Source organism: Schistocerca serialis, chromosome 2 (assembly GCF_023864345.2).
Source record: "Schistocerca serialis cubense isolate TAMUIC-IGC-003099 chromosome 2, iqSchSeri2.2, whole genome shotgun sequence".
Taxonomy (NCBI): Eukaryota; Metazoa; Arthropoda; class Insecta; order Orthoptera; family Acrididae; genus Schistocerca; species Schistocerca serialis.
The window spans coordinates 815,991,992-816,018,579 of NC_064639.1; the positions used below are offsets into that span (position 1 = coordinate 815,991,992).

A 26,588-nucleotide genomic window follows, 5' to 3' on the forward strand; every position below is an offset into this window, starting at 1 on the left:
AGATAATGTCATTATGAATTTCTGCACTTTATAAAGTGTTTTTCATTGCAACTTATAAAATGCAGGATAGGAAAAGTATACTTTACAGTGGTAAGCTGTAGTCTCTACTTCTGCATCTAGTCACAAATTTCAAGACTTATTTCCAGTGTTTGTCACAGTATTCAAAAATAAAGTTGTCAAAATATATTACAAAACAAAATATGACTTACATCTTGAAGAATAATTATTTCATCTACATAATGTAGAAACTGAATCTGGTGAGTAACAAGGATACATATGCTGTTTTTGAGTAGTCCTGTAATACACTGATCAAAGAGATTTCTTGCTACATGTGGATCAACAGCAGAAAGAGGATCGTCAAGAAGATAGATGTCCGCTTTGCGATAAACAGCCCTGAAAGACATAAAATGGATTGACAAAGCTTATAAGCATTTACTTACTGGTAATGTTCACATACAGTACATTAGTTAGCTAGTTAGTTAGTTTCAGGTTCAATTGATCATTTTGCATGATACATCAAAATGATGTGGAATTAGTCATTTTACATTCACAAATTTGTGAATATGGCTGCACACTGAACATTTATAAGTTGTCTCTCTCTTTCTCTCTCTCTCATTAAAAACATAATACAGATGTGAGTCAGTAATTACTGATCACCACCTTTTACACATTACAGTAACAGAAATTCTTCTATGGCAAAGCAGAAGTTGTCAAGGAAAAATTTTTTCAGTTTGTTTTAAAACTTTACCCTGTTGTCTGTCAGACATTTTATATCACTAGGTAAGTGATCAAAAATTTCAGTTGCAGCATGGTGCACCCCTTTTTGTGCTGAAGACAGCTTTAATGTGAAGTGATAAATGTCATTTTTCCTTCTGGGATTGTAATTAGGAACATAATTGCTTCTTCTGAACTGCAGTGTATTATTTACGACAAACTTCATAGGAGAATGAATATACTGTGAAGTAGTAGTCAGAATGCCCAACTTTTTAAAAAAAATGATCTTTAGTGGGCACTACATATTATTCTTACAACATGTTTTTGTGCAATGAAGACCTTCTTTCTCAAAGACAAGTTACCCCAGAACATTATTCATTATGACACTGAATGAAAATATGCAAAGTACGGCAACATACCGATTTGTCCCTCCCCAATTATTGTAAGTGCAAATGTGGCTGAAATAACAACCCATGAAGACTTCATATATGAAATTCACCGAGAAAGATTGCACTAACATATTGTTGAATAGTTGCTGAACTAATTTGTTTTAGTAATTCCAAAAGTGCTTTTTCCTGTTTAAAATCTCATCATAAGGACTCCAAAGAATTTTAAAGTTTCCACTCTATTGATTATTCATGGTGAAGGTAGTAAGGAAACAGGGAGCCATCCGGTTGCATCTCCCATCACACGCAGCTGCTCACAGTGTGTCCTCAGCAGCCAGAGAGTGTGGTCATGTGTGTGTGAGTTGCGTTTGCATGTGTGTGTGTGTGTGTGTGTGTGTGTGTGTGTGTGTGGGTAGGTGGGTGTGTGTGTGGGTGTGTGTATGTCATGTATCTGATGGTGGCTTGTTGGTCAAAACTCGTTTTCTGACAGTCATTTTGCTGCGCATATGTAACTCAGCATATCCCCTTTATGGTGAGTGGCAACTATCTTTTTCATAATATTGTTACATTACATTCTCAATATTTTATTTTTGAATTTTTTATATATGATGTCTTCACACGTTGTCAGCCAAGTAGCTACAATATGACGATGCTACTCAGCTGACAACCTATGAAGACTTCATATATGAAATTCGCTGAGAAAGCCTGCACTCACATATTGTTGAATTGTTGCTGAACTAATTTGTTTTAGTAATTCCAAGTGCTTTTTCCTGTTTAAATTCTCATCAACATGGACTCCAAAGAATTTTGAAGTTTCCACTCCATTTATTATTCATGGTGAAGGTATAATGCTCAGCACTTATGTAACTTTGCAAATCAGAGTTCATAAATAAGTAGCTTGTGTTCAATACAAGTACTGTGCAGTTTGTTGCCCGCCATAGCATATGTTAGTAGGATGAAGTCTCACATAACACATTGGGTATAAGTATTGATAATTATATCTGAAAAGAATATGAACAATATAGGAAATGACAGATCACTACTTACTGTAAAGAAGGCAAGTCAAGTTGCAGACAGGCACTATTAAAAGACACTTCCATGCAGCTTTTGGCCACAGCCTTCATCAGTAAAACAGAGACACACACCATTCATTCACACACACAAGCAAGCGCATCTCATGCACACGTGACCACCAACTCCAGAATCTTTGGCCGGAATGCAACTATCATGTGGGATACAAGCAGCAATCTGGAGGGGTAGTAGGGTTAGGAGAGAGATGAACACTGTCTGGTGGAGTGTACAGGGACTAAACTGCCAACAGATGCAGTGTCAGGAGGTTGTGGGGCAGGGAGGACGGGAGAAAGGAGCAAAAATGGCGAGGAGCAGGGAACAACACATTCTCCGCTCCCGTAACTATCCCAGCCTCAACCTATGGCAACATACTATCCCCATACCCTCCACCCAACTGTTTCCACCCCCCACCCACCCCCACCCCCTGTCCTATCATCCCCTTCCCATTCTTATCTCCCACCCTGTTTATTTGCAGTCCTCTGCCAATGCATACACTCACCTTTCCCCATTCCTCACCTATTTTGCTCCTTGCTCCACCACCTCCTGGTGCTGCGCCTGTTGGCAGTCTAGTACCTGCACACTCCACCAGACAGCATTTCTCTCCCTCTCTCCACCCTTAGACTACTATCCCTTCCCCTTCCCCACCGCCTCGAATTTGCTGCTTGCATCCAATGTGATAATTGCATTCCAGCCCGAGATGCTGGAGTTGACGGTCATGTGTTCATGAGGTCTGTTTGCTTGTGTATGTGAATGGTGTGTGTCTCTCTGTTACTGTTGAAGGCTGTGGCCGAAAGCTTTATGTTAGTGTCTTTTTATTGTACCTGTCTGCATCTTCGTGTGTCTTCTTTACAGTGAGTAGCAATCTGTCTTTTCCTACACTACTGATGTTCCTACCCGGAGTTTCCATTGTTTGATTTATATTTGATAAGATTACATGAGAATCCTTTCTTCAGTCATTGTATGGTTCTGATTTACTCATGCCAAAAAATGTAAAATACAGAATAATGCACAAAATATTGAAAGTTATAAGAGATTTTCATAAAGCTGATGTATGTTAAATGCTCCATTCATAATAATAACATAAGTATAGGTGACTTTTATTTTAAAAATCTATAGATACTACTACAATTATTTCTGTATTATATAATGTAAAAAACACCTCCAAGACCTATTGATAACAAAATACTAATACAAACAGTAGTTATGGTAAATAATGAAAATGAAAATTCCTTGATGGAGCAATATGTAAAATAAGGAATGCCAACTATTCACCTATAATGAATCAATGTGTGGAGTGCAGTAAACATAACAGAAAATCAGCAGTCATACTAGCTTTTGAACACTAGCTCTTTTCCCAGCAACATGAAACACATACACACAACCACACAGACACCCAAATGCATCCTCCCATGGCCACAGCAAGACTAATTATTGATACTTGATTGCTGAAAGAGTTGCCTGAGCTCATGGATGTGTGGAAGGTGTTGGGAAGGATACAAGGATGGGTAGCAGGAAAGCAGCAGGACTTTGGGCAGAATGATGTCTTCACAGCACCACAACAAGATAAAAAAAGTACATAACTCGGTTCCCCCTATCCCTTCCTACATCTCTTTTTGTTGTACCCTTCATCTCTTTTTGTTGCACCCTCCATACTTTTTTTGTCTTGTTGTGCACCCACAAAGTCATCTGTCCAAAGACCTGCCTCTTTCCCACTACACCCTTCTTGCATCCCCTCCCTACTGCCTTCTCACCTCCATCAACTCAAGTAACTGCTTGATACAATTAATTATAACATATAAACCCTTTTTCCAAAAATATGTAAAAATCAGTTCTCAGATAATGCCCGTGTTCAAAGTAATTGAAATGTAATAATATACATGATAAGTAACAATAAATTCCTAAATTCCATTTTTAATAAAACTCACTACTTACACTTCACTGCAGAGTGAAAGTTTAGAATAAATGTGTGTTTACTAATCCACTATTTTGTGACAGCATTCAAAGAGTCGTTCAGCACAATATTCATTAATTCAAAAACCCTGGGACTTAACTTTTTTTCCATAAGCAGAACCCCACACATTTCTTTTTATTATGTCTATACCAGTACAATTTTAAATTGTACCCATCAATATGTATCTGTTCAGTTTCAGTGATTTCCATGATGTTCTGATATGCATGTCTGTCGAGATTCCACCTATAGTTTCATATTTTTGTGTGAATATGAGAACGTCTTTTTTTTTTATTAATGGTGTTTTGAGGGAAGACATTAATTGCAATTTTTTTTAAATGTCCTGGGCTTCATCAAAGCTGCAGTTTTGTTCTGCTAGCAACTGTTTCAACTGAAACTATATGTATACTGTAGCTCTGGAAGAATTTAACCCAAAAATATGCCCGAGAAACACATTGGAAATCCCTGGGATGGACACGGATTTAGTTAGACTGGATGCATCTGTCAATTAGATGTGCAAGTAGTCCCCTTTCCACACACATTCAGATACAAACCAAGCCAAATATGATGCAACCAAATGATAGGTGATGGATCAATCACAGCCACATATGAATGTCCCTTTCACATGAGAAATTTTCAGAGTTACACCACTCTACATCTACATACATGGGGCGCAGTCAAAAAGTTTCTAGCCTGAGATAGTTACCGTAATGTCTTGCTCAAAAATCACCACTTACTTTTATGGTGACCTTTAGTGGGTATGCAAGTCAAATTTCACAGCTCCAGCTTCGTTAGTTTTTCCACTAGAATGCGTTCGATACCATAATGTAAGCAAAATGGCAAATTTCAGGAGAATCAAGAACCATGCTGTGATTTAATATCTTCATTTGAAGGGAATGATGCCCAAGGAAATTGCAGAGGACATGTGGAATACATTTAAGGACACTGCTCCATCTTATGTAACAGTGAAAAACTGGTTGTCCAGCTTTGAATAATGAAGAATGAGTCTGGAAGATGTGCAAAGGAGTGGAAGGCCTGTCACAATTGCCACTGATGAAACAGTGACTGCAATTCACTATATGATTTTGTAGGATCATCAAACGATGCTGCAGGTCAATGAAACAACATTTGGAATCTCCCATGAGTGTGCTCATGACATTGTTGTGGATATTTTGGGAATGCAGAAAGTTTCATCTCAGTGGTCCCAAAATACTTGAAAGCAGAGCAGACATGGGAGTGTGTGCAGTCTTGTGAAGAAATCATCCGCCAATTTGAAATCGATGAAGACAGCTTTCTTGCAAGATATGTGACAATGGATGAAATGTGGGCTCACCACTTTGATCCTGAGACAGAACAACAGTCACAACAATGGAAACATCATTCATCCCCTATCCCAAAAAAATTCTGGCTGCAAAAATCAACTGGTAAGGTGATAGCATCGGTCTTCTGGGATGCAGAAGTGGTAATTATGATGGATTACTTGCAAAAGGGCATAACTATTAATGCAGCATACTATTGCACCTTCCTGCACTGTTTGAGAGAAGAGATAAAGAAAAAAAAGGAAACAGAAAATTGTTGTGTGGAGTTCTTTTGCATCAGGGCAACACACCAGTGCGCAAAGCCCTCACAACACTGGAAACACTATATGACTACCGGTTTGAATTTTTACGTCATCTGCCATATTCTCCAGATTTGGCTCCATCAGGCTTTTTTATTTTCCCAAAACTGAAAAAAGACCTCAATGATAATGATTTGACAATGATGATGCAGTGATTGATGCTGTGAATGCTCAGTTGGACTCAAAATCAAAGACCTTTTATTTGAATGGTCTGCAGAAATTATATGAGCATGCCCACAAGTGTATTAGTGTATACAGGTATTAAACTGAAAAATAAATTGGTATTAGGAAATTCCTGGCATTCTTTATTTATTGGGCTAGAAACATTTTGACTCACCATGGGACACATAAACTCTGCAAACCACTGTTAAGTATATAGCAGAAGATATGTCACCTTGAACTAGGTATCAGAGTTTCTTCCCATGTATGAGCATAGGATGAATGATTGTTTAAATGCCTCTGTGCATGCTGTAATTATTCTAATCTTGTCCTCACAACCCTTATGTGAGCAATATGTCATCATTTAAAGCTGGTTCTTGAAACTTTGTTAGTACACTTTCTCAGGATAATTTATGTCTATCTTCAAGAGTCTGCCAGTTCAGTTTATTCAGTATTCCTGTGACACTCTCCCACAGATCAAACAAACCTGTGACTATTCCTGTTGCCCTTCTCTGTATACATTTAATATTCCCTGTTAGTTCTATTTGGTATGGATCCCACACACTCGAGAAGTATTCTTAACTGATTGCATGAGTGATTTGTAAGCAATCTCCTCTGTAGACTGATTGCATTCCTCAATATTCTACCAATTAACAGAAGTCTATCACCTGCTTTACCCACAATGGAGCCTATGTGATCATTCAATGTCATACCCCAACAAAGTATTCCACCTGGTATTTGTATGAGTCGGCCAGTTCCAACAGTGACTCATTGGTATTATAGTCACAGGATACTTTTCATTTTGTGAAGTGCACTTTTTCACATTTTTTGACATTTAAAATAAATTGCAAATATCTGTACCACTTTGAAACCTTATATTCATGCATCTTCTTTCAGACATTACCTCATTACAGATAACTGCATCATCTGCAAAAAGTATGAGGTTACTATCAATCCAGCCACAGTTTCACTTGATACCCCATATGATCAAACTTTTCACCCAATAAGTGAAGATGTGGTAACAGGTCAAATGCTTTTTGGAAAACAAAGATTACAGCATTTATCTACTGCCTTGATCCAAAGCTTTCAGTATGTCACATAAGAAAAGTGCACATTGGGTTTCAAATGATCCATGTTTTTGTAATCCATGCTGGTTGGCATGGAGGAGGTCATTATGTTTGAACTCAGAATATGTTCTAATATTCTACAATAAACCGATGTCAAGGATATTGGATGGTAGGTTTGTGGATCATATTTCTATCCTTCTTGTAGATGGGTGTGAACTAGGCATGGTTTTATGTTTGAGAGATCTATGATAGAATTTAGAAGAGGGGTTAACTCAGCTACAAATTCAGCACATTATTCTACAGGGATTCCATTGGACCCTAGAGCTTTGTTCCGATTTAACAATTTCAGTTGTTACTCAACAACACTGACACTAATATTTATTTCATTCGGTTTTTCAGAGGTACGAGAATTAAATTGGGGCAATTCTCCTGGATATTCCTCCACAAACGAATATTTGAAAATGGAGTTATGTATTGGTATGAAGCTGCAGTTCAATATAAGAACCTTAACTATGTGACCCCATTAAGCTGCCTCTAATAGTTTTTGAGTAATTTACTGAAAACAAAATTTAGAACAAAAAGATCCTTATTTGTAATGGATTAAGTATCATTTATATTAATAATAGAAAGTTCTGACTAAAGCAATTGATGAAACCCATTAAATTATAAAGCTACAACATGTTCAGCTGTAGTTCAGACATCATGTTCTACTGTTGGTTCCAATCTAAAAATTCTAACCAGCCAAGTTTAAATGCAGGTGAACTAAAACTTTCCCTATGATTAAAGGCAACTTAACTCCAATCATACAACAATTACAGATTCTAAATTGATTCATGACAGTGTCATAAAATAATGTGTGTTCGAGAAACCGGCCATCTAGATGCTGCTGCCGAGGCATAGAGCACATGACGGCAGGTGTTCCCTTCAGCTGTTTGCCGCGCCCATATATAAATATGGCCTGAGAGGCAGAGACACACTTCACTTTGCACCCAGCTATCAATCAGTCCACACCAGTCAAACGCCAGCTTACCTGCTGCCTCAGGTGACATCACAACCAGGCTGCAACTAGATGCATATTTTCGGCACAAATTAGAAGTGACCTAATCACAAAAACTCAACACTTCCAAAGTCTGAATAGTGAGATACATCTCAGTGAATTAAAAAAGAGAGCCTTAAGGAAAATGTTTGATTTTATGAGTAAGGAAACTAAAACAATAGTTCTCAAGAATTCTGTCAGTCAAGCTGCTTACTGGTAATGATGGAGAGAGATCACTTAGATCTGTTTCATAATATTTCTACTAGACTTAGATGTTTTCAAAGTTTCTTAATTTTTTTAAAAAAATAATGTTAATACTTTTTTAAAAAGTTTCTTATGTAGCTTATATTATTCATTTAGATTACAGTTGACATGTGTCATTCACTATTAGTATCTAATTTTTTATTGTCAATACCACTTTTGTAGTTTTCCAATTACTATTTGTCAGGAGACTGACAAACATGCACTTCAAGCTAGGAAAGAAAGATTTTAAAAAATGCAAGTAATCTCAAAAATAAACAACACATTGGATCAAACAGAAAAAAGTTTCTATCAATGGGTAGGAGGACTATCTAATACAGATGAAAAATATGTACAAGAATTGGATGACTGTCTTGGATTAGTGGAAGAAAAGTTGAGCATTTAGATACTCTTCAGTTACTTAAGGATATTCTTCAAAATAAAGCACACATATTAGAAAATGAATTAACAGAGACAAAGGATAAGTCAGAATATGTTACAAATAAGAACGTAGAAGAACTGATCAGAACAGAGATTTGACAGATGACATATCACTGTTCTGTTAGTGCTAATAGGTTACTATTACCTGTTACTACTGTACAAACTGAGGTTATAATCTCAATATATAATTAGGACAGTAAAAAATATACTACCCAGTGTTCACATATCAATAACTTCCTAAGCTTTGATCTTCCATGCCTTATCTTTACAGTCTCCCACCACCTCCCAAAGTCTCACTGTCTCACCACAGAGGAGCATCCCCTTGCAACTCAGTACCAACCAAGACTGGAGCAACTGAATTACATTCTCTGCCAGGTTTTTTACTTCCTCTCATTGTCCCCTGAAATGAGAAAATTCCTTTCCACTAACTATCCTTCCCACCCCTCTCATAATGGTATTCTGTCATCCAACAAACCTACACAATATACTCATCTATCCCTACACAACCCAACCACTTACCTCATGGCTCTTATCCCTGTAACTGACCTAGATGCAAGACCTGTCCCACACATCCTCCCACCACAACCTCCTCCAGTCCGGTCAGAAACATCACCTATCCAATCAAAAGCAGGGCTACCTGTGAAACCAGTCAGGTGATCTACAAGCTAAGCTGCAACCACTGTCCTGCATTCTATGAGGACATGACAACCAACAAGCTGTTAGTTCACATGAATGGTCACCGACAAACTGTGGCCATGAAACAAGTGGACACCCTGTTGCAGAGCACACTGCCCAGCATGACATCTTTCATTTCAATATCTGCTTTACAGTATGTGACATATGGATCCTTCTCACCAACACCAGCTTTTCTGAACTGAGCAGATGGGAACTTTCCCTGCAATAAATTCTAAATTCCCATAATCCTCCTGGCCTCAACTTTAGTTAGACATTGTCCTCACCCATCCAGCTCCTTCCCTGTTCCCATTCCAGCACTACACGGAGCTCATTCCACCATCATACCCAGTCTTTATACTTCTCTCCTTTTCTGCTACCCCCCACCTACCTCCCCCTGCCCCCCATCTAACCTCCTGACTACACATAGCTGCCCTACCCTCTCTCCATCTCGTTTCTGCGAGCTACCTAGCAACACTTCACTGCCCCCTACTCTGACCCTACTATCCCTCCCCCTCCCTGCCCCAGCCTCCTCCTTACCCCCACCCAGTCATCACTCCCATCATGCACTGGTGTTGCTGCTTGCAGCATGGCTTCAGTTGCCAAAGACTGCAGTCATGTGTGTGTGAGTTGCATTTGTGTGTGTGTGTGTGTGTGTGTGTGTGTGTGTGTGTGTATGTGTGTGTGTGTGTGTGTGTGTTTTGTCTATTTTCAATGAAGGATTTGCTGGCTGGAAGCTTATTTGTGAGAGTCTTTTTGTTATGTCTATCTGTGACTCAGCTTCTCCACTGTATGGTGAGTAGCAACTTTACTTTTCACGATATTGTTACATTCCATCCTGGATTTTCAATTGTTTGAAATAATTACATCTGTTTTATCTTTTAACTACTGAACCATGCTAACTCATTTACATGGAGTGGCACCTATAAGGGTAAAGGGGGTGGCATGCATGATTTCGTTGAATTAAATTTAGGTATTTTGCCATAAACATTAGAAATATGAAAATATTCTGTACTCTTGGTTTCTACTAATGATCAACCATATGTACAATTAATTTTATTACAAATGTAATAATAACTAAATAGGACAAGAATAGTCCAAAGATAAAAACTATTATTCACATGAAACTTCCTGGCAGATTAAAACTGTGCGCCCGACCGAGACTCGAACTTGGGACCTTTGCCTTTCGTGGGCAAGTGCTCTACCATCTGAGCTACCGAAGCACGACTCACGCCCGGTACTCACAGCTTTACTTCTGCCAGTATCTCGTCTCCTACCTTCCAAACTTTGCAGAAGCTCTTCGCAGAAGAGCAGAAGAGCACTTGCCCACGAAAGGCAAAGGTCCCGAGTTCGAGTCTCGGTCGGGCGCACAGTTTTAATCTGCCAGGAAGTTTCATATCAGCGCAAACTCCGCTGCAGAGTTAAAATCTCATTCTGGAAACATCCCCCAGGCTGTGGCTAAGCCATGTCTCCGCTATATCCTTTCTTTCAGGAGTGCTAGTTCTGCTAGGTTCGCAGAAGAGCTTCTGCAAAGTTTGGAAGGTAGGAGACGAGATACTGGCAGAAGTCAAGCTGTGAGTACCAGGCGTGAGTCGTGCTTTGGTAGCTCAGATGGTAGAGCACTTGTCCGCGAAAGGCAAAGGTCCCGAGTTCGAGTCTCGGTCGGGCGCACAGTTTTAATCTGCCAGGAAGTTTCATATCAGCGCACACTCCGCTGCAGAGTGAAAATCTCATTCTGGAAACATCCCCCAGGCTGTGGCTAAGCCATGTCTCCGCTATATCCTTTCTTTCAGGAGTGCTAGTTCTGCTAGGTTCGCAGAAGAGCTTCTGCAAAGTTTGGAAGGTAGGAGACGAGATACTGGCAGAAGTAAAGCTGTGAGTACCAGGCGTGAGTCGTGCTTTGGTAGCTCAGATGGTAGAGCACTTGTCCGCGAAAGGCAAAGGTCCCGAGTTCGAGTCTCGGTCGGGCGCACAGTTTTAATCTGCCAGGAAGTTTCATATCAGCGCACACTCCGCTGCAGAGTGAAAATCTCATTCTGGAAACATCCCCCAGGCTGTGGCTAAGCCATGTCTCCGCTATATCCTTTCTTTCAGGAGTGCTAGTTCTGCTAGGTTCGCAGAAGAGCTTCTGCAAAGTTTGGAAGGTAGGAGACGAGATACTGGCAGAAGTAAAGCTGTGAGTACTGGGCGTGAGTCGTGCTTCGGTAGCTCAGATGGTAGAGCACTTGCCCGCGAAAGGCAAAGGTCCCGAGTTCGAGTCTCGGTCGGGCGCACAGTTTTAATCTGCCAGGAAGTTTCATATCAGCGCACACTCCGCTGCAGAGTGAAAATCTCATTCTATTATTCACATGTAGATGATACTTTATATATGTTCACATATTTGTTTTGTATTTCAGTTATTTGTTGGAGGTAATAGTTGAGCAGTGTGCAAATGATGGATGGAGTTCAATGGAACAAATCCCTATATCACAGCAGGTGCTGTATGGAGCTACCATCATTGCACAGAGTGCCCAAGAGGATCTTAGAGTATGCCATCCCAATGTAAAAGCATGGATGTGAAAAACAACAATACTAACAAAAAAAATTATGATTTATGTGAAACTTTTAATTTAGTATGCACTTAGCTACTGCTCAAACCAGATATCTTTACTTGCACATATGTAATAAAAGTCATCAATACGCAGAAATGAAATAAAGTACATTAATCTACATTGACAGAAGAATAAGAAATCAATAAATCACTATTGATATGGATTTTAGTACTGAAAGTGTTTGAAAGTGAAGATCTAATAATCAGATGAATAAATTAAGTGAAAGGAGTCAAATGTTGATGTATATTGCACCGTAGTTATTTCTCAAAATTTGGAAAGGAGAAAAGACTCACTGAAAAACTGATGCTTTTCATTTCAACTCCAGTCCTGACAGAATTTCATCTTTCTAAGCATGAGTGAGTGCAACAAATAGAAACAAAAAGCTGGGTTTAAAAATGTGCAAAGTGTTTTCTTACAACAAACTAACTTTTCCATTTTTTTCCCAAATGAATGCCATTGTTTAATAAGATTTGGTCTTTTAAACATATTCTTTAAACTGGGCATAAAAACCTTATTTTTTTCTCCCCGTTTTCTTCTTACATAAATAAACATGTTTCTGCTTCCTAATAATAGTGATAGTACCAGATTAAAAATCTTGATACCTTCTGCATTTCTTGACTGAAAATTCTGATGAACTGAGATAAATAACTCATACCGACAGGGCCTTTGGTGATTAATTTAATGGAATAATTTTGTTGTCCAGTGTGTTTATATTTAGGGATATTTTAGATATTTTGCTTTCTTCATTGCACTGCTTTTCTTTTCATTAGTATGCATACATCCTTAATAATGAAGAAACTCTTTTCAAGAGTATCTTCTAATTAAATTATTTTTTAAAATACAAAACAATAATATTATAAATTTATATATGCTGAAGTGCAGGGATGGATGAATGTAAGGAGTTCTGAGAGTATTTAATTAACAGCCATTGGAAGAAAGGAATTATAGTCCCGATCTTCAAGAAAGGGGATAAAAGGAGATGTGAGAACTACAGAGGAATCACCCTGCTATGTCACTGTGGAAAAATCTATGAAAAGATCCTGGAGAAGAGAATAAGAAGCAGTATTGAAAGTAGACTGCAAGAGGAGCAGTACGGTTTCAGACCGGGAAGATCAACAACGGACCTCATATTTGCGGCAAGGCAACTGCAGGAAAGGCACTATGAGTACGGGAAGGACTTAATCATGGCCTTTTTAGATATTGAGAAGGCGTATGACAGTATCTGTAGGGACAAGTTCTGGGATGTGCTGAACGCAAAAGGGATAGATGAAGAGATAACACGAAAAGTCAGAAAAATGTATGAGGGAAGTGAGAGTTGTGTGAAAGTGGGGAGGGAACGTACTGCATGGTTCAAGCTGGAAAATGGGCTGCGACAGGGAAGTGCACTTTCGCCTTTATTGTTTATTATTGTTATGGATGAAATCCTACAGCAAGTATCAGATGCAATTGGAGATCATAAAATGAAAGCAGTGCTTTTTGCCGATGACCTGATGTTATGGGGAAATTGCGAGAAGGAGGTGCAAGAGCAGTTAGATGCATGGGAGGCAACGGCAGCACAATATGGAATGCATTTCTCTGCAAAGAAAAGTGAAATAATTGTCACAACAAGGAAGAAGAATAGGCCAAATGTGGATATAGCTTGTGGAGGGGAAAAACTACAAGTGGTAGAGAACTTCAAGTACCTGGGAAGCGTGATTGAAAGTAAGGGGGGAAATGCAATGGAAATAAATGAAAGGTGCAGAAAAGCAGGGCAGTTCTATAAATTCATTAGGGGGCTTATTTGGAGCAAGGAGGTGCCACAGAAATCCAAGGGAATTATATACCGAACCTACTTTGTCCCCATATTGGCATACGGAAGTGAGACATGGGTAATGCACAAAAGCGACAAAAGTAGAATACAGGCTAGTGAAATGAAGTTCCAGAGGAGCAGGTTGGGTGTAACAAGACGAGACAGATTGTGAAATGTGTATGTGAGGGAAATACTAAAGGAGGAACCAGTACAGGACAGGATAGAAAAATCAAGACTGCAGTGGTATGGACACATGAAGAGAATGGATGAGGGAAGAATTCCAAAGAGGATGTTTGATCTGCAACTGGAGGGGAAGAGGCCCAGAGGAAGACCAAGAGATAGATAGGTGAAGGGAGTGAAGGAATGTGTGATGAGAAGAGGAGAGAACTGGACGAAGGTGGAAGAGGGGGATGGTGGAAAGACAGAACACGATGGAGAGGCTTGTGTTCCCGACAGACCCAGCCAGTGGCTGGAAACTGTCCAAGATGATGATGATGTGTAAACTCTGAGTGTGAAGAGGGAGGAGACACCACTTTTGTTGTCGAAAGAGAGACTAATTTTTCTTCCTTGGTTGCAGGGATCTTCCAATTTAGCATGGGAATGTAAGAGTACTGCATCAACTACAGTCATGCTCTTTCACCAGCATACACTAGCTGGCAAATCTGACATTCTGGAACCTTTGGTGCACTACAAGCCTTTGTTGATTGGTTGGAGCACTGTCAAATCAAACTGGCATTGTTCCTGTATGTAATGAGTGGGTATGCAAGTAAGTAGGTGTGTGGAGGTAAAAGTGTTGGTCACATCATAAAGATGGGGATCAGTGACATTAAAAGTTAAATATAGTGTTGAGAGGAAGAACTGTATTAAAATGTTGAGCAGTTACTAATTAATAATGTTATATATAAAAGTTAATTGGAAGGAGCAAGTGTTAGATTTTCTAGAGTGAGTAGAACTGAAGCTACTGATTAGAATTTATATGAATTAATGACCTGTAAGAAACTGCAGTAAAACTTTAAATTGGTATTGATGAAAGAATTGAGATCAATTAAATGGTATCTTCTCTGGAATGACAAATTATAAGTGTTGATTACAAAAGTGTTAGTATGAAAACCATTGTTAGGGACATTCATTGCTGGGAACCAATAAACTAAGTTTATATACATGGTGTTATCATTTATAACAGATCCTTATCATGCGTAATTACCAAGTTTATGGCCAGTAATTACATGCATGTCATGAGCAATAGGTAGAAAGTTTATTTCTATGTCAGACATGATCTGATGCAACCCACCTCCCTCAAAAGATTGATTTCTGACAAATGGAAATGAACAGCAATATATGTACGATTCAAAAGGTAGAGCTTACAGTGTTCATTACTGAGTGTTGTGTGAAGCATAACTTGTGGAAAACAAGTGCAGAACTATTTGTGGATGAGTTTAAGACTGGACATGTTTTGGCATAAACCTCCATCAAAACATGCAATGCAATATGGAGTAGCAGTATGGTGTGAAACAGGCTCATTATAAAATATTGCTTGTGTGAAGGAAATCCTACAAACAAAGTCTAATAAAATCTCAACACCATTTACTTGTACTCATAGGAATTAAGACACTGCAGTGTCAAAACATTATCAAAAAGAATCTGCATCTGTATCCTTACAAATTTACTGTTGTGCATGAGTTGAAGCATGTAGAGTTCTGATGGTTATTTCTGTGTGAAATGCAATCAAGACTTATGGATCCTCAGTTTTTTCACTTCTTCAGATGAGGCCTGGTTTCTCAGAAAATGTGAATTTACAGACCACGTGTCATTATATATCAGAAAATTCTCATCAGTACTTTGAAAAGCAGCTGCAAAATCTCACGTTTGGTGTCTGGTGTGAAATGTCTGATGTCCACATCATATAACAATTCTTTCACCACACTGTTAATGTTAGCCAGAATGTCCAGAAACAGTTTAATCCACATGTGGATCAACTTACAGAAAATGAACAACTGTGTGAATATTTTCATCAAGATGGAGCAACAGTACACACCACCTTGGCAACCTTATCACAAGGGCACAAGGTGTTTGATGAAGCGAGGTCAATCCGCAGAAGCAGTGCAATCTCCTGGCCACCTTGACTGCCTGATCTCTCTTCCTGTTATTTTAGCTGTGGGGCAAATCGAAATGTCAGACATACTCAAATATCCTCACACTCTTGCAGAGCTACAGCCGAACTCTGAAACTGCTGTTGCTGCTGTCTCTCAAGCAGAGCTGCTACGTGTGCCTCACAATGTGATAAATCAAGCACAGTGCCACATCAATGGCAATGGTTGCCATTTTCAGCCTCTTCTGTGAGTTCATTAACAAGGCTCAATCACACATCAGTCTTACTGTAAATATTTTCTGGGCCTGTTTTATTTTAACTACTCTGTACAATCCACCCAGTTAATCTGAGATCTCAAATCAAACTATATGTTTCCAGAAACCTTTTCAAGTCTAAAACATCTACGATGTGTATGTGCAGACAGAAGTGATGAATGAAAATTTATAGTAAAGCCAGGATTTGAACCAGGATCTCCTGCTCACTGGGCAGATGTGCTAATCACTACACCTTCACGGGACAGTGGCTTTGTACATCTGCATGCATCACCCTAGCATGCCTCTCTCCTCAGTCCAAACTCCCATACATGCCTCAGTCCACTTTGTATTCCTCCAAATTTGAACAGCATTGCAGAGTCTCTCCAGCTGTATTGTAATTGCACCTTGGCATCAAACAAAATGGACAATCCTGCACGAAATCCAGGCATAGGTGCTTTAAAGCATTGCAGAAGCTCTCCAGCTTCAGTGGAATAGCACTTCAACACTGAATGCTGGATTTTGGGTAGGATCCCCCATTTCATTCAGTGCTGAGGTACTAACCCAATATATTTGGAAAACCTCTGTAATGCTGTTTGCGTTTAGGGGTAATACCAAGTGGATTGAGGCGTGAACGGGAATTTGGATTTAAGAAGAAGTCTGTGTAGTTGGGCAAAGCTACCATGCCACGATGGTGTAGTGGTTAGTGCATCTGTGCAATGAACAGGAGATCCTGGTTCAAAGTCCAGCATTAGTACAAATTTTCATTTGTCACTTCAATCTGCATATATAAATCTGAGATCTGTTTCTTGCTGCACTATGTAAGCTCAACTATCTTCCTACCTGGCTGGGTTCAAATGGCTCTGAGCACTATGTGACTTAACTTCTGAGGTCATCAGTCACCTAGAACTTAGAACTAATTAAACCTAACTAACCTAAGGACATCACACACATCCATGCCCGAGGCAGGATTCGAACCTGCGACCGTAGCGCTCCAGACTGTAGCGCCTAGAACCACGCAGCCACTCTGGTTGGCTATCTTCCTACCTTTCTTTATATTACTACCTTAGATCACTGATTCCACACTCTACTTTAAATGAGTTCATAAATTCATGCCTCTCTGTAACTAGAAAATCTCACATGTTACCCTCTTGAGTCAGTACTTTGATTTGAGTCTCCCAGTCTAAAGCTTCTAGGTTGAAGGTGGCCATTAATACTATAATATGTGTATGATCAGGAAGATTCTAAGTTCAAATATAATATATTTCCTTGAGACAAGAATGCTTCTGTCCACGAATCAGGATGGATTTAGAAAGCACTCAGTTTTCACTTTTCTCACATGATATTCTGCAAGGGTAACAAGGAGAGTCCACATTGTTAGATTTTTGGAAAGAGTTTGACACAGTGCCCAACAGCATACTGTTAATGAAGTAATGGAACTCATATGTTGTCCTGGCCAGTTAATGTCAAAAGAGACAAGGGGCATAACATTGAAATTGACATGAAATGGAATGAACACATAAAGTTGTAGAAAAGGTGAAATGTCAAGTTTGGCTAATTGGGAGAATTCTAGGACAGAGTAGCCCATATGTAAAAGAGACCACATATAGAAAACTAGTATGGCCCATTCTTGAGTGATGCTTGAGTGTTTGGGATATGTGCCAATTCAGACATCAAAGCAATTCAGAGGCATACTGTTAGATTTGTCACGAGTGAGATAAACATACACATATTCCAAATGGGAATCCCTCAGGGAAGCTGATATCTTTGCAAATATCTACTGAGAAAATTTAGAGAACTGTCATTTGAGGATGACTTTTGAAAGATTCTACTGCTGCCAATGTATATTTCATGTCAAGACCACAAAGACAAGATAAGAGAAACTAGGGCTTGTGTAGAAGTGTAGAGACAGTCATTTTAACCTTGATTCATTTGCAAGTCTAACAGGAAAGGGAATGACTAGCAATGATGTGGAAACTTGTGTAATATGTATGTAGACCTAGAAATTTTGTCACTGATAAAAAGGTTCTCGTTATTTATCTGGATAGAGAATGCAGCAGCCAAAAGATTCAGATATTATTTTATACTTTTCCGGTTTCTTTGAACCACTCCAAGTGTATCCAGATAATTCCTTCAAACAGGCTTATTCTGTGACACTCCCCTGTTACTCTCAAACTCTTGTCTTAGGGTTAATGTGTTCACTTGCACTGTTTGAATGTCCATGAAAATTTGATGAGTAACTTATGAGGGGGCACCCAAAATAAACAGAACTTTTTTAAACTTATTTATTCGCATTTTAAGCATAAACCATCAATTCTCTTCAAAGTACTCTCCTCTTGCACTGACACATATGTCTAATCTTTTATTCCATTTTTTAAAACATTGTTTAAATTCATCTTTTCTTATATTTGAGAGTTCTTCCATCATTTTTTTCTTCACCTCAACAACATCAGCAAAACACTTTGGGTGAGAACAGGGGGTGCAAAACAGTGGTCATTCCATTTTTGGACAAGAAGTATCTTACAGTCAGGGATGTATAAGCAAGTGCACTGTCACGATAGAAAAACCAGTTACCCGACTGCCACAAATCAGGTCACTTCCGCCGCACACTGTTGCACAAGTTTTTCAATACTTCCAAGTAGAAAGGCTGGTCAACTGCATGACACAGTGGAACAAGCTCTGAATGAGCAACTCCTCTCACATAGAAAAACAAATCAACATTGTCTCAATGTTTAATTTCACCTGACAAGCTTTCTTGGAATGAGGTGAACTTGAATTCTTCCACAGGCTTGATTGTTGCTTTGATTCAGGATTGTAACCATAGCACCAAGCTTCATCACTTGTGATAATTTCTGTAAAAAAGTTTGAATCATTTCAGAACTGTTGTTTCAAAGCATAGCATGCTTCCATGCAATCTTGTTTTCGTTCACCAGTCAGCAGTTGTGGCATGAATTTGGCAGCCAACCTTTTAACTCCCAAATAATCTCTCACAGTTCACTGCATTGAACGCCAAGTCACTCCTGACAACTCCATAATTTCTTCAATGGTCCACTGCAGATCTTTGTTGGTGACTGCATGAATGTTTTCAAGATTTTCATGTGTTCAGGCCATGGAAGGATGACAAGAATGAGGTTTGTCATCAGTTGACATTTCATCATTTTTGAAATGAGGAAACCACTCAAATACTTATGTTTTCCCCAATACCATCACCCTTGCATGCCATTTTTAACATTCCAAGGTCTTCTGTTCCACTTTTTCTGAGCAAAAAATCAAAATTTCACTGTTCACAAAAATTAACCATTGCAAAAATGGCAATCACACAAAACAGTTGTTACTATAAACTCTGTTGAAACTAGTCCTGAGCTTCTTCAGTGATAGCACTCAACTTACTGACTCTGGAATATTCTCTCTATGTGCTCCTAGTGGCAAAAATGCAGTACTACAAAAGCTCTGCTCACCAGAAAATTAGTTCAGTTTCTATTGGGTACCCCTTTGTATTCTCCCACCAAAGACAAATAACTTTGCACATCTTCTCAAAAAATCTATTATCCAGTCTTTCATTATCATTAACATGATTTAAAATTTGACACTTTTCTTCCTTATGGAATTTTTTACCTTCAAATTTGTAAGAAGGTTCAAAAAGACCAAGATATATTATTGCAGTAATACACAGATATATACCCACCTGGCAAGATTAACACGAGCTTTCTGTCCACCACTTAACATAATGCCTCTATCACCAACAAGAGTCTTATCACGGTGTGGGAATGAGTCAAAATCCACCTCCAGTGCACACGCTTTTATTACTTGCCAGTACCTCTCTCTGTCATAAGGTTCACCAAAGAGTATATTTTGTCGAATAGTAGCAGCAAACAGCCAGGGTTCTTGTGATGCATATGAAACTTTGCCACTTACAGCCAGAGTTCCTGAAGTGGCTGGCAGCTCACCCAGAACTGTCTGTAGTAAGGATGACTAGAAAAAATTTAAAGCTCAGTTAATGGCAATAACAAGAAAAATAGGCTCACATTAATTAAATATCATTATTCGCTCTTCCCAATTATTTCTCACTTCTATATTACCTATCATTCACCTTTAGTTTTATGATGGGTATCATAAAGATTTAATTGTTGTTGTTGTTGTTGTCTTTAGTCTAAAGACTGGTTTGATGCAGCTCTCCATGCTACTCTATCCTGTGCAAGCCGCTTCATCTCCAAGTAACTACTGCAACCTACATCCATCTGAATCTTATTACTGTATTCATCTCTTGGTCTCCCTCTATGATCCCCCCCCCCCCTTCCCGCCACTTCCATTCAGTACTGAATTAGTGATCCCTTGATGCCTCAGCAACTGAACCCTTCTTCTAGTTAGGTTGAACCACAAATTTCACTTCTCCCCAATTCCATTCAGTACCTCCTCATTAGTTATGTGGTCTACTCATCTAATCTACAGCATTCTTCTGTAGCATCACATTTCAAAAGCTTCATTTCTCTTCTTTTCTAAACTGTTTATAGTCCATGTTTTACTTCCATATAGGGCTACACTCTATACAAATACTTTCAGAAAGGGCTTCCTGACACTGAAATCTATATTCGATGTTAACAAATTTCTCTTCTTCAGAAACGCTTTTCTTGGCATTGCCAATCAACATTTTATACCCTCCCTACTTCAACCATCATCAGTTATTTTGCTTCCCAAATAGCAAAACTCATCTACTACTTTAAGTGTGTCATTTCCTAATCTAATTCCCACAGCATCACCTGATTTAATTCAACTACATTCCATTATTCTCATTTTGCTTTTGTTGATGTTCATATTTCTCTTCCTCTGAGACATTGTCCATTCTGTTCTACTGCTCTTCCATGTTCTTTGCTGTCCCTGACAGAATAACAATGTCATTGGCAAACCTCAAAGTTTTTATTTCTTCTCCCCGGAATTTAATTCCTACTCCAAACTTTTCTTTTGTTTCCTTTACTGCCTGCTTAATATACAGGCTGAATAATGTAAGGGATAGGCTACAACCCTGTCTCACTCCCTTTGTGATAACTGCTTCCTGTCTGTGTTCCTCAACTCTTGTAGCTGCCATCTGGTTTCTGTATTTGCTGTAAATGGCCTTTTGCTCTCTGTACTTTACCCTTACTACCTATAGAATTTCAAAGAGAGTATTCCTGTCAACATTGCCAAAAGCTTCCTCTAAGTCTACAAATGCTATGAACATAGGTTTTTGCCTTTCCTTAACCTATCTCCTATGAGAAGTCATAGGGTCAATATTGCATTGTGTTTTTCTACATTTCTCCAGAATCCAAACTGGTCTTCCCGAAGGTCAGCTGCTACCACTTTTTCCATTCTTCTACATCTACATCTACATCTACATGATTACTCTGCAATTAACATTTAAGTGCTTGGCAGAGGGTTCATCGAACCACAATCATACTATCTCCCTACCATTCCACTCCCGAACAGCGCGTGGGAAAAATGAACACCTAAACCTTTCTGTTCGAGCTCTGATTTCTCTTATTTTATTTTGATGATCATTCCTACCTATGTAGGTTGGGCTCAACAAAATATTTTTGCATTCGGAAGAGAAAGTTGATGACTGAAATTTCGTAAATAGAACTCGCCGTGACGAAAAACGTCTTTGGTTTAATGACTTCCATCCCAACTCGCATATCATATCTGCCACACTCTCTCCCTTATTGCGTGATAATACAAAATGAGCCGCCCTTTTTTGCACCCTTTCGATGTCCTCCGTCAATCCCACCTGGTAAGGATCCCACACCACACAGCAATATTCTGACAGAGGACGAACGAGTGTAGTGTAAGCTTCTCTTTAGTGGACTTGTTGCATCTTCTAAGTGTCCTGCCAATGAAATGCAACCTTTGGCTCACCTTCCCCACAATATTATCTATGTGGTCTTTCCAACTGAAGTTGTTTGTAATTTTAACACCCAGGTACTTAGTTGAATTGACAGCCTTGAGAATTGTACTATTTATCGAGTAATCGAATTCCAACGGATTTCTTTTGGAACTCATGTGGATCACCTCACACTTTTCGTTATTTAGCGTCAACTGCCACCTGCCACGCCATACAGCAATCTTTTCTAAATCACTTTGCAACTGATACTGGTCTTTGGATGACCTTGCTAGATGGCAAATTACAGCATCATCTGTGAACAACCTAAGAGAACTGCTCACATTGTCACCCAGGTCATTTATATAGATCAGGAACAGCAGAGGTCCCAGGACACTTCCCTGGGGAACACCTGATATCACTTCAATTTTACTCGATAATTTGCTGTCTATTACTAAGAACTGGGACCTTCCTGACAGGAAATCACAGATCCAGTCGCACAACTGAGACAATACCCCATAGGCCCACAGCTTAATTAGAAGTCGCTTGTGAGGAATGGTGTCAAAAGATTTCCAGAAATCTAGAAATACAGAATCAACTTCAAGGTGCTTCATAATGTTTGAATACAATATATGCTCCAAAACCCTACTGCAAACTGACGTCAATGATATAGGTCTGTAGTTTGTTGGATTACTCCTACTACCCTTCTTAAAAACAGGTGCGACCTGTGCAATTTTCCAATCTGTAGGTACAGATCTATCAGTGAGCGAGCGGTTGTATATGATTGCTAAGTAGGGAGCTATTGTATCAGCGTAATCTGAAAGGAACCTAATCGGTATACAATCTGGACCTGAAGACTTGTCCATATCAAGCGATTTGAGTTGCTTCGCAACCCCTAAGGTACCTACTTCTAAGAAACTCATGCTAGCAGCTGTTCGTGTTTCAAATTCTGGAATATTCCATTCATCTTCCCTGGTGAAGGAATTTCAGAAAACTGCATTCAATAACTCCGCTTTAGCAGCACAGTCATCGGTAACAGTACCATCGGCACTTCGCAGCAAAGGTATTGACTGCGTCTTGCCGCTTGTGTACTTTACGTACAACAAGAATTTCTTCAGATTTTCTACCAAATTTGGAGACAATGTTTCGTTGTGGAACCTATTAAAGGCATCTCGCATTGAAGTCCGTGCCAAATTTCGCGCGTCTGTAAATTTTAGCCGATCTTCGGGATTTTGCATTCTTCTGAACTTCGCATACTTTTTCCGTTGCCTCTGCAACAGCGTTTGGACCTGTTTTGTGTACCATGGGGGATCAGTTCCATCTCTTACCAATTTATGAGGTACGAATCTCTCAATTGCTGTTGCTACTATATCTTTGAATTTGAGCCACATCTCATCTACATTTGCATAGTCAGTTCGAAAGGAATGGAGATTGTCTCTTAGGAAGGCTCCTAGTGACACTTTATCCGCTTTTTTAAATAAAATTATTTTGCGTTTGTTTCTGGTGGATTTGGAAGAAACGGTATTGAGCCTAGCTACAACGACCTTGTGATCACTAATCCCTGTATCAGTCATGATGCTCTCTATTAGCTCTGGATTGTTTGTGGCTAAGAGGTCAAGTGTGTTTTCACAACCATTTACAATTTGCGTGGGTTCGTGGAATAAGTGCTCGAAATACTTTTCGGAGAAAGCATTTAGGACAATCTTGGAAGATGTTTTCTGCCTACCACCGGTTTTGAACAAATATTTTTGCCAACATATCGAGGGAAGGTTGAAGTCCCCACCAACTATAACCGTATGAGTGGGGTAATTATTTGTTATGAGACTCAAATTTTCTCTGAACTGTTCAGTAACTATATCATTGGAGTCTGGGGGTCAGTAGAAAGAGCCAATTATTAACTTAGTTCGGCTGTTAAGTATAACCTCCACCCATACCAATTCGCACGGAGTATCTACTTCGATTTCACTACAAGATAAACCACTACTGACAGACACAAACACTCCACCACCATTTCTGCCTAATCTATCTTTCCTGAACACCGTCTGAGACTTCGTAAAAATTTCTGCAGAACTTATTTCAGGCTTTAGCCAGCTTTCTGTAGCTATAACGATTTCAGCTTCTGTGCTTTCAATTAGTGCTTGAAGCTCAGGGACTTTCCCAGCACAACTACAACAATTTACAACTACAATTCCGACTGTTCCTTGATCCAAGCACGTCCTGTATTTGCCATGCACCCTTTGAGATTGCAGCCCACCCCATACTTTCCCGAGGCCTCCAACCTAAAAAACCGCCCAGTCCACACCACACAGCCTCCGCTACCCATGTAGCCGCCAACTGAGTGAAGTAAAGGATTCATGCTAGTATTTTGCACCCATGACTTATTAAACTTATAGTTTGGTAATTTTCACACCTGTCTGCACCTCCTTTCTTTGGAATTAGAATTATTATATTCTTCTTAAAGTACGAGGGTATTTCACCTATTTCATACATCTTGCTCACCAGATGGATGAGTTTTGCATGGCTGGCTCTAGCAAGAGTATCAGTAGCTCTAACGGAATGTTTTCTACGTCTGGGGCCTTGTTTCGATTTAAGTCTCCCAGTGCTTTGTCAAATTCTTCATGCAGTATCGTATCTCCCATCTCATCTTCATCTGCATCCTGTTCCATTTCCATAATATTGCCCTCAAGTGCATCTCCTTTGCATAGACCCTCTATATACTCCTTCCACCTTCCTGCTTTCCCTTCTTTACTTGGGACTGATTTTTCATCTGAGCTCTTGATATTCATACAGGTGCTTCTCTTTTCTCCGAATGTCTATTTAATTTTCCTGTATGCAGCACACATCTTACCACTAGTGATATATGCTTTGACACCCTTACATTTGTCCTCTAGCCCTTCCTGCTTAGCCATTTTGCATGTCTAGTTGATTTAATTATCACTTGCAAAAAAGTAACATAATTAATTTTTTGATTCTTCGTGGGTATACGGTACAGCTGCAGTAATGATTTACATCAATATCCCTGAGCCACAGTACCATAGTACACCAAAAGAGGAGCTAAAACAAAATGTTGCATTCCATTGATAAAGCGGATTTTCACACAGTAAGCAGTAGGAATGTTGCAACTGTGTCAGACCAATCCAGTTGGGTTCTTCAGCTGTCTGGATTGGAGTGGCACAATTACTAGATTATACTACTACCAAAAATGAATTACCACTTGATATCCCACTTTATCAATGGACTGTGGCATTTTGTTTTAGCTCCTCTACAGGCATGATATGGAACAGCCCCAAGACTGCAGACATGTACCTGCAAACAAAGAAAAAAATTAATTATGTAAATTGATATTTTCTTCATAATGTCAGATGCCATAAATATGGCAATGAAGAAAAATATTTAAGAATACCTCAGACTCTGAAGCTGAGACTACAATAAAAAATTCCAGGGCAAATTGTATCCTTTTTCAATTTCATTTTTATTTCATTTCCAACTGCAGAACAAATATAAAGAAAAAAAGAAAAATGAATGAACAGAATAAGGATGTATTAGCAAATAAATCTCGTGCAAAAATGAGCAAACCGAAGTCAGGTGCCTGAAACATAATAAGATTTGGCACATTATGCAATGCATCATTAATAGATACAGGTGTTGATGAGTGGGAATTCTGCTGTTATAAATAATTACATAAATAAAGATTACAAGCAAATTTTAAACATTTCTTGCTATTATAAATATAAGTCTATTTACATCAGTGAAAGCATTAGTGTCATGTGAAATAATGTAAAACAGTTTAAAAGGTTTATAAGTCTTATTGCAACAACAGTTCTAATGGTAATTGCATTGTATCTAGCATTAAAATCAATTAGTCATGTGTGGTAAGTGTGTATCTTGTTGCAGATCAGTTAAGCAAGATCCGTTTTGTGAAAACAGTCAATTGATGAGGTGAAGGGAATAGGGTGAGCAATAGGTCCCTCCAATGGAACTGTAGGCTAACACAGAAAAACTGGAAAATCAAGGAACAAGAAGCAAAGACTCATGCCCACCAGGCAGAGTTAGAAAACATGTAATTTGAATTATGTCAGCTGAAGGGGCAAAAATAGAAGGGCTGCTTGTAAAAGGCAGCAAGCAAAATACAAACAGGGCAAAATTTTGTTAGAAAACCTGAAATTCCATTTCACTTGCTAGCAGAATTAGAGAAGAAAGACCCACATACAGAGGAAGAGAAATTTAGGGTGCAACAGAACAATGCTAAGAAACTTATAGATAATAAATACTTTTGTATTAAAGGCAATCACTACTGAAGAGCACAGGCATTGAGTTGTCAATAGGCACACACAAAAAGAAAAGAACCAAAAACCTCAGCCCAACAGAAGTTTATACAAAGGCCCCATCTTCATCCTCACACACAAGTTCAACCATGCTGAACTTGTCAAAGACCTATGCTTTTTCTCCCAATCCTTATAGTGGAAACAACTTTTTGACACCAGTCCATCCAACCAAAGCCAACCTAACCCCAACACTGACCTTTGCCTATGCCAGTACATACCATTTTCCAACCATGCCCCTCCCCCCTAACAACAAAACTACCCCTAGTTCCCTACCAGGAGTTTCTTACCTCCAGCTTGGCCTCACCATCCTTCCCCAGGTTTTTTCCCTAAGAAAACTAATCTT

The 26,588-nt window shown here is 39.1% G+C and overlaps 1 protein-coding gene across 3 annotated transcripts in view; it reads right to left on the minus strand.

Moving 5' to 3' along the window:
• Window positions 1-26,588, minus strand: part of LOC126458056 (probable multidrug resistance-associated protein lethal(2)03659) — a 475,280-nt gene that overhangs the window by 197,332 nt on the left and 251,360 nt on the right. For all 3 annotated transcript variants that reach the window (XR_007585566.1, XM_050094853.1, XM_050094854.1), the window contains 2 exons: window positions 19,758-20,044; window positions 210-393 (listed from right to left, as the gene is read on the minus strand). Coding sequence is in view for 2 of the 3 variants with exons in the window: in XM_050094853.1 (XP_049950810.1) it covers window positions 210-393; window positions 19,758-20,044 (471 nt within the window). In the remaining variant the exon portion in view is untranslated. The remainder of the gene's footprint in view (window positions 1-209; window positions 394-19,757; window positions 20,045-26,588) is intronic.